Here is a 14,092-nt window from a genome sequence, read left to right on the forward strand (position 1 = left end):
TCTCTCCATGTGAACAAACCATTTCGAAACACCCTCTTCTGCTCTCTCAACCACTCTTTTTATTACCACACATCTCTCTCACTCTTTCATTACTTACTCGATCAAACCACCTCACACCACATATTGTCCTGAAACATCTCATTTCCAGCACATCCACCCTCCACCGCACAACTCTATCTATAGCCCACGCCTCGCAACCATATAACATTGTTGGAACCACTATTCCTTCAAACATACCCATTTTTGCTTTGCGAGATAATGTTCTCGACTTCCACATATTCTTCAATGCTCCCAGAACTTTCGCCGCCTCCCCCACCCTATGATTCACTTCCGCTTCCATGGTTCCATCCGCTGCCAAATCCACTCCCAGATATCTAAAACACTTCACTTCCTCCAGTTTTTCTCCATTCAAACTTACCTCCCAATTCACTTGTCCCTCAACCCTACTGTACCTAATAACCTTGCTCTTATTCACATTTACTCTTAACTTTCTTCTCTCACACACTTTACCAAACTCAGTCACCAGCTTCTGCAGTTTCTCACACGAATCAGCCACCAGCGCTGTATCATCAGTGAACAACAACTGACTCACTTCCCAAGCTCTCTCATGCACAGCAGACTGCATACTTGCCCCTCTTTCCAAAACTCTTGCATTCACCTCCCTAACAACCCATCCATAAACAAATTAAACAACTATGTAGACATCACACACCCCTCCCGCAAACCAACATTCATTGAGAACCAATTACTTTCCTCTCTTTCTACACGTACACAGGCCTTACATCCTCGATAAAAACTTTACTGCTTCTAACAATTTGACTCCCACACCATATATTCATAATACCTCCCACAGAGCATATCTATCAACTCTATCATATTTCTTCTCCAGATCCATAAATGCTACATACAAATCCATTTGTTTTTCTAAGTATTTCTCACATATATTCTTCAAAGCAAACACCTGATCCACACATCCTTTACCATTTCTGAAACCACACTGCTCTTCCCCAATCTGATGCTCTGTACATGCCTTCGCCCTCTCAATCAATACCCTCCCATATAATTTCCTAAGAATACTCAACAAACTTATACCTCTTTAATTTGAGCACTCACTTTTATCCTCTTTGCCTTTGTGCAGTGGCACTATGCAAGCATTCCGCCAACCCTCAGGCTCCTCACCATGAGTCGTACGCACATTGAGTAACCTTACCAACCAGTCAACAATACAGTCACCCCCTTTTTTAATAAATTTCATTGCAATACCATCCAACCCCGCTGCCTTGCCGGCTTTCATCTTCCGCAAAGCTTTTTCTGCCTCTTCTTTGTTTACCAACTCATTCTCCCTAACCCTCTCACTTTGCACACCACCTCGACCAAAACACCCTATATCTGCCACTCTATCATCAAACGCATTCAACAATCCTTCAAAATACTCACTCCATCTCCTTCTCACATCACCACTACTTGTTATCACCTCCCCATTATCCCCCTTCATTGAAGTTGCCATCTGTTCCCTTGTCTTACGCACTTTATTTACTTCATTTGAAAAAAATCTTTTTATTCTCCCAAAAATATAATGATACTCTTTCACCCCAACTCTCGTTTGCCCTCTTTTTCACCTCCTGCACCTTTATCTTGACCTCCTACCTCTTTCTTTTATACATCTCCCAGTCATTTGCATCATTTCCCTGCAAAGATCATTACAATTGCCTCTCCTCTTTCACTAATAATCTTACTTCTTCATCCCACCACTCACTATGCTTTCTAATCTGCCCACCTCTCACGCTTCTCATGCCACAAGCATCCTTTGCGCAAGCCATCGCTGCTTCCCTAAATACATCCCATTCCTCCCCCACTCCCCTTACGTCCTTTGTTCTCACCTTTTTCCATTCTGTACTCAGTCTCTCCTGGTACTTCCTCACATAAGTCTCCTTCCCAAGCTCACTTACTCTCACCACTCTCTTCACCCCAGCATTCTCTCTTCTTTTCTGAAACTCTCTACAAATCTTCACCTTCGCCTCCACAAGCTAATGATCAGACATCCCTCCAGTTGCACCTCTCAGCTCATGAACATCCAAAAGTCTCTCTTTCGCGCGCCTATCACTTAACAGATTGGGGTGTCTAAATGTGTGTGGATGTAACCAAGATGGGAAAAAAGGAGAGATATGTAGTATGCTTGAGGAAAGGAGCCTGGATCTTTTGGCTCTGACTGAAACGAAGCTCAAGGGTAAAAGGGAAGAGTGGTTTGGGAATGTCTTGGGAGTAAAGTCAGGGGTTAGTGAGATGACAAGAGCAAGGGAAGGAGTAGCACTACTGAAACAGAAGTGGTGGGAGTATGTGATAGAGTGTAAGAAAGTAAACTCTAGATTGATATGGGTGAAACTGAAAGTGGATGGAGAGAGATGGGTGATTATTGGTGCATATGCACCTGGGCATGAGAAGAAAGATCATGAGAGGCAAGTGTTTTGGGAGCAGCAGAGTGAGTGTGTTAGTAGTTTTGATGCACGAGACCGGGTTATAGTGATGGGTGATTTGAATGCAAAGGTGAGTAATGTGGCAGTTGAGGGAATAATTGGTGTACATGGGGTGTTCAATGTTCAGTGGAAATGGTGAAGAGCTTGTAGATTTATGTGCTGAAATAGGACTGGTGATTGGAAATACCTGGTTTAAAAAGAGAGAGATACGTAAGTGTACGTATGTAAGTAGGAGAGATGGCCAGAGAGCTTCATTGGTTTACGTGTTATATATATATATATATATATATATATATATATATATATATATATATATATATATATATATATGTATATATATATATATATATATATATATATATATATATATATATATATATATATATATATATATATATATATATATATATATCCCATTTTAGAAAGTTAAAAAAAAAATACAAGGAGGGGAGGATTTTTGGCCCCCCGCTCCCGGGGTTGACGTGCTGTCAGTGGATTGAATCAGGGCATGTGAAGCGTCTGGGGTAAACCATGGAAAGCTGTGTAGGTATGTATATTTGCGTGTGTGGACGTATGTATATACATGTGTATGGGGGTGGGTTGGGCCATTTCTTTCGTCTGTTTCCTTGCGCTACCTCGCAAACGCGGGAGACAGCGACAAATCAAAGAAAAAAAAAAAATATATATATATATATATATATATATATATATATTTATATATATGTATATATATATATATATATATATATATATATATATATATATATATATATATATATATATATATATATATATATATATTGGTAAAGTGTTTGAAAGAAGAAAGTTAAGAGTAAATGTGAATAAGAGCAAGGTTATTAGGTACAGTAGGGTTGAGGGTCAAGTCAATTGGGAGGTAAGTTTGAATGGAGAAAAACTGGAGGAAGTAAAGTGTTTTAGATATCTGGGAGTGGATCTGGCAGCGGATGGAACCATGGAAGCGGAAGTGAATCATAGGGTGGGGGAGGGGGCGAAAATCCTGGGAGCCTTGAAGAATGTGTGGAAGTCGAGAACATTATCTCGGAAAGCAAAAATGGGTATGTTTGAAGGAATAGTGGTTCCAACAATGTAGTATGGTTGCGAGGCGTGGGCTATGGATAGAGTTGTGCGCAGGAGGATGGATGTGCTGGAAATGAGATGTTTGAGGACAATGTGTGGTGTGAGGTGGTTTGATCGAGTAAGTAACGTAAGGGTAAGAGAGATGTGTGGAAATAAAAAGAGCGTGGTTGAGAGAGCAGAAGAGGGTGTTTTGAAATGGTTTGGGCACATGGAGAGAATGAGTGAGGAAAGATTGACCAAGAGGATATATGTATCGGAGGTGGAGGGAACGAGGAGAAGAGGGAGACCAAATTGGAGGTGAAAAGATGGAGTGAAAAAGATTTTGTGTGATCGGGGCCTGAACATGCAGGAGGGTGAAAGGAGGGCAAGGAATAGAGTGAATTGGATCGATGTGGTATACCGGGGTTGACGTGCTGTCAGTGGATTAAAACAGGGCATGTGAAGCGTCTGGGGTAAACCATGGAAAGCTGTGTAGGTATGTATATTTGCGTGTGTGGACGTATGTATATACATGTGTATGGGGCTGGGTTGGGCCATTTCTTTCGTCTGTTTCCTTGCGCTACCTCGCAAACGCGGGAGACAGCGACAAAGCAAAAAAAAAAAAAAAAAAAAAAAAAAAAAAAATATATATATATATATATATATATATATATATATATATATATATATATATATTGTTTTTTTCATATATATTCGCCATTTCCCTCGTTAGCGAGATAGCGTTAAGAACGGAGGACTGAGCCTTAGAGGGAAAATCCTCACTTGACCGCCTTCTGTTACTTCCTTTGGGAAAGTAGAATTGGAGGGCAGGGTATCAACCCCCTCTCCCTCCCCTTTCAGTCGCCTTCTCCGACACGCAGGGAATACGGAGGAAGTATTTTTTTCTCCCGTATCCCATATATATATATATATATATATATATATATATATATATAGATAGCGTAAATGAGATGACTGATTAGGGCATTCAGTCGCCCGTGTATATCAGCAACTTCGATGTAGCTGTATAGACAACTTAGTTTCATTGATGATATAGTCGGCAATATATTTTTCAACAATACATCAAGTTGATATTGAACTCATTATTGAGGTAATCATGGAATGAACCATATACTGATATAACTCAGAATCAGAATTATTTATTATTTTGTTTTTACCAATATTGAATATATTTCAAATTCTTCTGGGTTGGTAAGGTACACAGTATCCCTGAAATCATTCTAAAGGCGTGTTTACATGATTCAGAATAATCAATGGGCCAATAGATATCTCCCGTTTTCTACGAATCGTCCACTGAAACGCGTGGGGAACGACAACCAGCGAAACGTATTTTCTCTGGGCACCCAACGAACACATTGTAATTGTGTAGACACTGTATTATTCTTATGCATATCCGTTATCATATCTGTTTCTATTATTACATAATGAAAATTGTGCTCTTAAAAATGTACATATGTATATTTAAAAAGTATAACATTTATTTCAAGTTATGTATCAGAGATATATCATGTTCACAATCAACTGATCATTGAACGAAAACAAACATTAAAGAGCGAGCGGCAGCAGAGATGACAATGGATATAGATAGTGTTTTTCAGTAGCCAAGGTTTTACCCAAAGCCTTTTCGTTTTCTTCATTTTCTTATTCAAGTTCCTGTACACACACACACACACACACACACACACGTGCAGTTTACTGTAGCAATAGTGTGCAGGAATTGTTCAGGCTGCATCATGGCGGCCTGTTTGTTTACACTAGAATGGCTTGGCTGGGCCGATGGTTCTCGTTGCAGTGTGAGCAGAACGCATGGAGGGAATCCAGCACACAGAAAACTGTGTATCCCATTGGTATCTATGTCTAGTTTAAACGTACGTTTACACACTCCTGACCTATGCCTAGTGTATTGAAGTACAACTGTTCTCTATACACACATGCTACCATTACATGTGATCCCCCACTCGTTCCTCAACCATCACCGCCTGAAATAGTTCTGTCCCTAATTAGTTCTCATTACATCTGGCTGTGTGTTTCTTGGTCTGCCTGGCCTCCTTATACGTACATAACTTTCTACTGTGGTATTGTGTATCATTATGACGAACCTGACATATACCATATGGTCTTCGTGACCATACAGTCTTAATATACTTTCAGCCATGTGCTTTCCTTACGCCTTCTTCACACCAGATATCCACCTTGCGCCTTCATTCTGCGTATTTGTCCTCCTGATCCAAACTATAACAAGGCAAGTTATCCATTTCTTGGACTTACATCATACATCAGAGGAAAATAAATATTCCACCATGAAAACTTATTAAAACTATATACTTTTTTCCTTTTCGCGAAAACTATCAGAGCATTCGTATTTTTTTTTTCTCCCCTGTATGACTCTGCTATTTAATATCAGCTTTCTCAAATATCATCCAAATACCAGCACACAGCCATAGCTTCTAGTCCTAACCATTCCTTGAAGAAGTAAATCTTGCATATTATTTTGTTTGCAGTTACTTTTAGGCTCCTCTTCCCACGTACGTATCTTCACATTTTTCTCAAATTCAGTTAACATCACAGCGTTATATGCACACAACTGCTGTGTTGTCATCATCCAATTTTGTTTCTCCATTATTGAGTATCACACTACAGTCACCCACCTTCGCTCTCATATGATAACCATAGTGACCTCGCACAACCTTCACTCACTACCACATTTACGTCAAGCCTTCCTCTCGTACCTCCACTCTGTCTTCACGTGTGCATTACTTGCTGGACGAAGTGACTACAAGGATTATAGAGGAACAAGTATGCTGCTCACACTAGATAAGGTGTGAGGTAGATATAGTGACTCATGGTGTTGAGAGGATCAGCGAGTAGCTGGTTGGTGGGAGGAAGTAAGTTTACGTTAGAGAAGACGGTGTAATGAATCTCATTATGACACAAAGACATTCAGAGAAAGTCCTACGGGAAGAGACAGCATGTGTAGTACATACGGATTTAGAAAAGCGTGAAGTAAAACGAATAGTAAAGTTGTCTGATGTGTTGTGACTAGATGGAGTGCATGGAAGAGTCTTGAGTATGGTGTAAAGAGCTGTTATGTTGAACTTATCTCTTGTGTAAGAGTAAGTTCTGATGTGTCGATGATTTTAAGATTAAATTGATCACACACCTGAATATCTTGTGTTATGTTTAACATACCAGGAAGCCAGACATGTACTTTCATTTTAAGAAACTCATGTTGAGGTATTTCTTCATCATGATAAATCACGTACATATCTCGACATTTTTCCCTCAGATAAACCGTGGTCACAAATGTACATTTTTTTTGTTGACATTGTATTATTGATCATGTTTTTAAAAGTATGATGATATTGATGACCATTTTGTCAAGACAAGCATACTTGATGTAAGACGTAGTTAGAAAAGATCTCGGTATTTGATCAAACCAGAGATATTGTTCACATATCATCTGATATATGAGAAACATTGATAACATTAATATATATAAAATATATTGTTCACATATCATCTGATATATGAGAAACATTGATAACATTAATATATATAAATATAATATATTGTTCACATATCATCTGATATATGAGAAACATTGATAACATTAATGTACATAATACATAATATATTTTTTTCGAACGACAATTATATACTGCAAACAGTTTTCGTTAACATTTATCATGCGGGTCACACAGGTGAGCCTCTGAGGTGCAGATAACAAGCCAACATGAGAAGTTATCCTGGACTCAGGATGCCAGATCTTCTTTGTTAGAATTACTAAGGGAACCACATAGCAGGCTTGGTGACGTCAACATCTAACTTTGGTTCTTATGTTCACTACAACAAACCTTCGTAATAGCTCGGCCCATATGGCGTCAACACATTGTCGGTAATACATTGTATTCAATTATTCGTTTCACTAAATGTGTTCTTGTGATGGGCGGTTTATCTTTCCATGAAGCAGCGGAGGAGCGCTCATACTGACGGTGCTCGTCCACCCTCAGGTTGTGGAGTCGTGCATGGAGGCGTACTCGACCAAGGCACGAGAGGACTGGTCCCTGCAGTGGCCCGGGCAGGCGGTCCTCTGCGTCTCACAGACCTTCTGGACCACTGAAGTCTCCCGCTGCATGGTGTTAGTCCAGGCATCCTTTATATATATATATATATATATATATATATATATATATATATATATATATATATATATATATATATATTGTTGTGATATATTCTGTTAGATCCTTCTTTTGATGATAACCTAAATCATACGTACGTCTTAGATACACAGGCTGGTTTCACATTTGATTTTTGTCTCACTAGCTGTTCATTTATATATTGTCTATATCATATGATACCACTGATGTATAACTTGTAACCTAACCTCTCAGTCACAGACGAAACTGCTTGTAGATGCTCATCTTAACAACACAAAAATCCAGATGATATCTTTACGTGTATCCTGCACAGTGAAGGTCCCAAGGAGATGGAGGCGTATTACGAGTTGTGCAACAACCAGATCGAGAAGGTTGTGGGCTTGGTGCGAGGTCAGCTCTCCAAACAGAACCGCACCACCTTGGGTATGTCCCACACTCAGGTCCTGGGTAACACCACCTTGGGTATGTCCTACACTCAGGTCCTGGGTAGCACTACGTTATGTAGGTCAGTAGTTAGGTTCCGTGATTACATTATCCTGGGTGAGGTCAACACTAAGATCCCGTCTTTGTAACAAGGACTGGACACTCAGGTGCTGGGAGTGTACTTGCATGGGTCCAGCAGAAATACTGAACGGCACTGAGAACAGTGTTTCAGTGTCTGGAAGGTCAGTACAGGATAGTGTAGTGGGCAGGATGTACAGTAATGGTCTTACGTATAACTTAGTTATTATTGAGAGGTTACGAACCTAATGTACTGGTTCACAGTGATAGGATTACAACGAAAAGTAATTTGGGTTCTTGACTCATTGATGTGTTGGTGCAGGAGCGCTGGTAGTGCTGGATGTCCACGCCCGAGATGTCCTCAAGGATGAGATCATCAGGAAGAAGGTCACAGACCTGACCGACTTCACGTGGCTCTCACAACTCCGCTACTACTGGCAGGTGAGGACTGTACGTGGCTCTCACAACTCCGCTACTACTGGCAGGTGAGAACTGTACGTGGCTCTCACAACTCCGCTACTACTGGCAGGTGAGAACTGTACGTGGCTCTCACAACTCCGCTACTACTGGCAGGTGAGAACTGTACGTGGCTCTCACAACTCCGCTACTACTGGCAGGTGAGAACTGTACGTGGCTCTCACAACTCGCTACTACTGGCAGGTGAGAACTCGGTACTCCAGCCTCGCTAGGTCAGGTCCAGGACGATTACTGACATGTTTGTAGGTAGGTCCACATCGGCTACCGACAGGGCCGCACCAGACCATTTTCTGGTAGGTCACTTGTAGCAGGTCAGGTCAAGGTCACCCATTGCTAGTTCAGGTCCACATATAATGGCATCATGACCAGATCACCTACTGGTAACACAGGTCCAAATTGTGTAATGACAAGTTTGGTAAATATGATTGGTTAACTGGCTGTCATCATCAGTAACTGACAGGGGAGGTTCAGGTTATCTCCTAGGCCAGGTCATAGTCATCAACTGTCGTCTGCTAAGTCAGGTCATAGTCAGGGATTTGTAGTTTATATCCAGACCATTAGATGGGAGGGTAGGTCGTGGGAGGGTAGGTCGTGGGAGGGTAGGTCGTGGGAGGGTAGGTTGTGGGAGGGTAGGTTGTGGTTATCACTGGGACGCCAGATCAGGGTCACGTTGTGATCATGATCAAGTTAAGGTCAGGTCGAGATCATTCAGTAGCCGGTTAAGTCAGGAGTTACCAACTACCCAGTCAAGTCCAGGTAATCTTTTAGGAGGTCAGCTCCTGCTCACCAAGTGTGGTACTGGACGTCTGCTGGTGGTCGGGTACATGTAATCTAGAAGACCAGGTAAGGGTCATCACTTGGCAGTTTGGGCTCACATATTCTCCTAGAAGGTCTGGTCATGGTCATTACCTGGAGGTTTGGCTCGAAAATACTCTTCTAGAAGGTCATGTCACGTAGTTATCAGTTGCCAAGTAAGGTTGTTAGCGTCATCATCTTTGGTCCGGAACCATCCTACACTCCAGGTCAGGTTTGCTCGTCTTACTTTCTGTCTCATTAAAACGGGGCGACCGGGCTAGTCCTGCCATCTTACTTCAGGCACCAAACACCGACTCAAACCTGGCTTATTTCCTCACATAAGTACTCTTGCCAACTCCTGTCCACTCAGACATGTTGATCTATTGTCATGACAAGAATCCAACAAGTCTATGATCTTTAGTCCCCGGCAACATGGGGTGCTAAGAATCTCTGGGTTTCTGCCTAACTCTACTGCCAGTGCGAGGGAGGACTCTGGCAGTAGTAGTACTGGCAGCTCCCACGACCTCTCCCTCTCTGTTAGACCTTCGTCATTATTCACCATACCAACATTCGTGGTCTCTCTAGTAACCTCTCCTCACTGGAACACCATCTGTCTAGTACCTCTCCTAATATCTTACTTCTCTCTGAGACACAGTTGTCTAATGATGTTCTCACTAGTCACCTTTTTCATATCCAACTGTAATCTTCACTCACGATTCCGGTTCAAAGGTGGTGTTTGTGCCTACTCCAACATCAACATGTTGCCGCCTCTAGGACCCTGAGTCCCCAAATTTTGAAGTTTTATAGTTCAGGGTCTGTCTCCCAGCTGCCGCACTTTTCCTTTGTTTCGCCTCTTGCTTTCTTAAATCTACTAATTTGATATGTTCCTTCGATAGCGTAAACTCCTGCCATGAGACTGTGACATCCTCTCACCCGCAAATTGAGATCCTCTACTTCGGGCACTTCACCGTTCATAGGGAATGGTTCAGTTCTTCATATACGGATGATGGAGGGAATGAAGCCCTCACGTTCTCCATATTCGATGATTTAGAGCAAATTATCTCCCACCCAACCCATATTCCTGACCGCTGTGGCCATTTTCCTAATATTCTGTATCTGTTTTTCACCTCTCGTCTATCCCGCTGTATATATATAATCTCGCCCCAATTAGTTCGTCTGATCACACCCTCATAAATGTATCTATTCTAACGGCACCTTCCCCTCATGCAGCCCTTTGTGTGTCAATAGTAACACCTCAACAAACTTCCTTTCTGACTTTCCTTGGGTAACTCACTGTCTCTTATGTGGTGATGCTTCTGTCTCCGCCAAACGCACAGCAGAGGTCATTGTTGCCGGAATGGTAGCATTTATCCTGTCTTCCTCCAAGACGAACTCTTTTTTCAATCCATGGTTCAATTGTTCCTGTTCTGAGGCCATTTAGGCAAGGGATCAGGCATATCGGCTTAAAAAAATCCTTTCTCTGACTTCCATTCAGCATTTATACCGCCCGTAATCGCTGCAAGCACGTTATCCGTGAGGCAAAGCGTTCTTTTATTCAAAGGAAGTGCGATAACCTCTCCTCGTTATCCACTAATAGATGTTTTTAGTCTTAAGCGAAGAGCATCACCAACAACAACTGTCGCTCTACCTTTTGTTCACTTTTCCGTTCTGACGGTATTACAGCTGTCTCTCCCGTAGCAAAGCAACTCTCTTTGATTCCCGTTTCTTCTCAAACAACACCTTGGATGACTAGCATTCTTTCACCCCCTGATGCCCCTCTTATTAATCCTCTGCCCCTTCCCCTTAATTTCTTTTCGGACTATCCGAAAAAGGATTCTTTCTCTGGACACAAGCAAGGCTTGCACTTCTGATGGCATCCATCCCCGTGTACTGAAAGTGTGCCGCTGAACCTGCACCTGTGCGTGCTCGTCTGTTCCGTTTCTAAAACCAAAACTTTACCTTCTTGGAAACATGCATTGATGTATCCCATCCCCAAGAAGGGTGACCGCTCTGACACCTGTAACTGTCTTTCTATTGCTTTGACATCCACCATTTCCAAAGTCTTTGAATCCCTCCTCAACTCCCATATCCTTAAACACCTCGAATTTTTTTTTTTTTTTCTCTATTCACCAATATGGCTTCTGTAAAGCGAGATCCCGTGCTGGTGATATTCTTACCCACATTACTATTGTCTGTTCATCATCCCAGAAAGATTTTAGGGAGTCATGTTTAGCTGCCCTTGACATATCCAAAGCATTTGACAGGGTGTGGCATCAAGGTATCATCTCTAAACTCCCCTCTTTTGGCTTCTTTCCCTCACTTTGCTCCTTCATATCTAGCTTCCTCTCTGGCCGATCTATCTCTGTGGTTGTTGATGGATCAGCTACCATCCCTCCCACCCTCCATTTCTCCATCAACATCGGTGTCCCGCGTGGTTCTGTCGTGTCCCCTACATTTTTTTTTTTTTCAACGATTTCTTCTCCTGCCCAAATGATCAGTTGCACTCATACGCTGACGACGCAACACTTCAGTCATCCACATCCTTCATGTTAACACAGCTACTTCAGTTAACTCAGACTTTGATAGGATATCTCAGTGGGGTAAACGTAATCTTGCTAAGTTTAATGCCTCCAAGACCCAGTTTCCACCCATATCTCTATCGAAAACTTCTTACAAGTTTACACCTTTCATTTGTCGTTTCTGTGATCCACCTCTTGACTCAGTGAACATACTTTGTATTACTGTAACATCCACTCTTTCTTGCATACCACACATTACAGGAATAGTTATATCTGCCTCTTAGAAACTGGACGTCCTGTTTAGATGTCGAAACTTCGTTTCTTCTGGGCAGTTGTTCCGTTTATACAAAGGATTGATCCGTCCTTGTATGGAGTACTGCTCTCACATCTGGGGTGGTTGTAGCTCTGTATTCTTGACAGATTTGAGTCGATAACGTTTCGACTTATACACTGTTCCATGCTAACTTCCAAACTGGACCCCCTTGCCCTTCGCCACAATATTGGTTCACTTTCCCTCTTCTGTAGGTATTACTTTTGGTTTTGCTCCTGTGAGCTTGGTGATTATGCGCCCCCACCACTAGCTAGATCACGCAGCACTCGGCAAGCTGCTGCGTTGCATGATTACTTTGCGGCCGTTGGCAGCTCAAGAGTGGGCCGTTTTGATAACGGTTCCTTTTCGTACACCTCGAAGCTTTGGAGCTCTCTACCTTCTCGTGTCTTTCCCAGTACCTATAACTTAGCACATTTTGAAAGACAGATTTTTCACTTCCAAAATCAGTAAATACTTTCCCTTGTCTTTTCTTTTTTCCTTTCGTAAATCTCTTTATATTTCAATGAAAGCTCTGCCTTGATATTGACTATTGTCCGTGACCGAAGCCATCAACATAAAGATAAGAGTTAGGTCATAATCACGTGGTAGGTCATACCCAGATCATCTAGCACCAGGTCAGCTCACGGCCATATACCTTCTAGCACCAGGTCAGCTCACGGCCATATACCGGCTGTTTAATCCTTTGACATACAGACCGGGGAATCAGGGATTGATTCATCCATTGCGGAACATGACCTGAAAATTGTCGGTAAATTGGTCGAGAATGTAACGTGTCAGAGGAGACGTGACATATGTTCCGTCGTTCCATGATTAATGATTATAATCTCCCTTAGTTTCCTCATTATTGTTATGTTTGTTACATCTAATCGTTTTATGCCATGAATTTATACGTCCCTTATCTGTTCGGCATCAGATTTATGAAATGCATTTATCATTTCATGTGTTTGATGACCAATAAAGATCTTGCAAGACTTCTACTGATATATGTCAATTGATTTTTGAGACACTTTGAAACTCTCACTTTCATGATCATGTTCATTTTAAGAAGGAGAGGTTCAGCAGTTGTGTTGTGTGTGTTGATGACAGGAGGACGTGCTGAAGGTGAGGATGATCAACGCTGAGCTAGACTACGGCTACGAGTACCTGGGCAACACTGGACGACTCGTCATCACCCTCCTCACGGACCGATGCTACCGGACCCTCACCCAGGCCCTCATGCTCAACCTAGGTACACTGGGGTACAGTTGTACAGGCCCTCATGCTCAACCTAGGTACACTGGGGTACAGTTGTACAGACCCTCATGCGCAACCTAGGTACACTGGGGTACAGTTGTACAGGCCCTCATGCTCAACCTAGGTACACTGGGGTACAGTTGTACAGACCCTCATGCTCAACCTAGGTACACTGGGGTACAGTTGTACAGACCCTCATGCTCAACCTAGGTACACTGGGGTACAGTTGTACAGACCCTCATGCTCAACCTAGGTACACTGGGGTACAGTTGTACAGACCCTCATGCTCAACCTAGGTACACGGGTACAGTTGTACAGACCCTCATGCTCAACCTAGGTACACTGGGGTACAGTTGTACAGAACCTCATTCTCAACCTAGGTACACTGGGGTACAGTTGTACAGACCCTCATGCTCAACCTAGGTACACTGGGGTACAGTTGTACAGACCCTCATGCTCAACCTAGGTACACTGGGGTACAGTTGTACAGACCCTCATGCTCAA

General features: G+C 42.3%; 1 protein-coding gene across 1 annotated transcript in view; it reads left to right on the forward strand.

Annotated features, from left to right (window-relative positions):
* The window catches only part of LOC139750623 (dynein axonemal heavy chain 7-like), a 298,921-nt gene that overhangs the window by 99,264 nt on the left and 185,565 nt on the right, over positions 1–14,092 (forward strand). The window contains 4 exon segments of the mRNA XM_071665298.1: positions 7,583–7,710; positions 8,046–8,155; positions 8,556–8,674; positions 13,442–13,583. Of these exon segments, the coding sequence (XP_071521399.1) occupies positions 7,583–7,710; positions 8,046–8,155; positions 8,556–8,674; positions 13,442–13,583 (499 nt within the window).

This window comes from Panulirus ornatus, chromosome 10 (assembly GCF_036320965.1).
Source record: "Panulirus ornatus isolate Po-2019 chromosome 10, ASM3632096v1, whole genome shotgun sequence".
Taxonomy (NCBI): domain Eukaryota; kingdom Metazoa; phylum Arthropoda; class Malacostraca; order Decapoda; family Palinuridae; genus Panulirus; species Panulirus ornatus.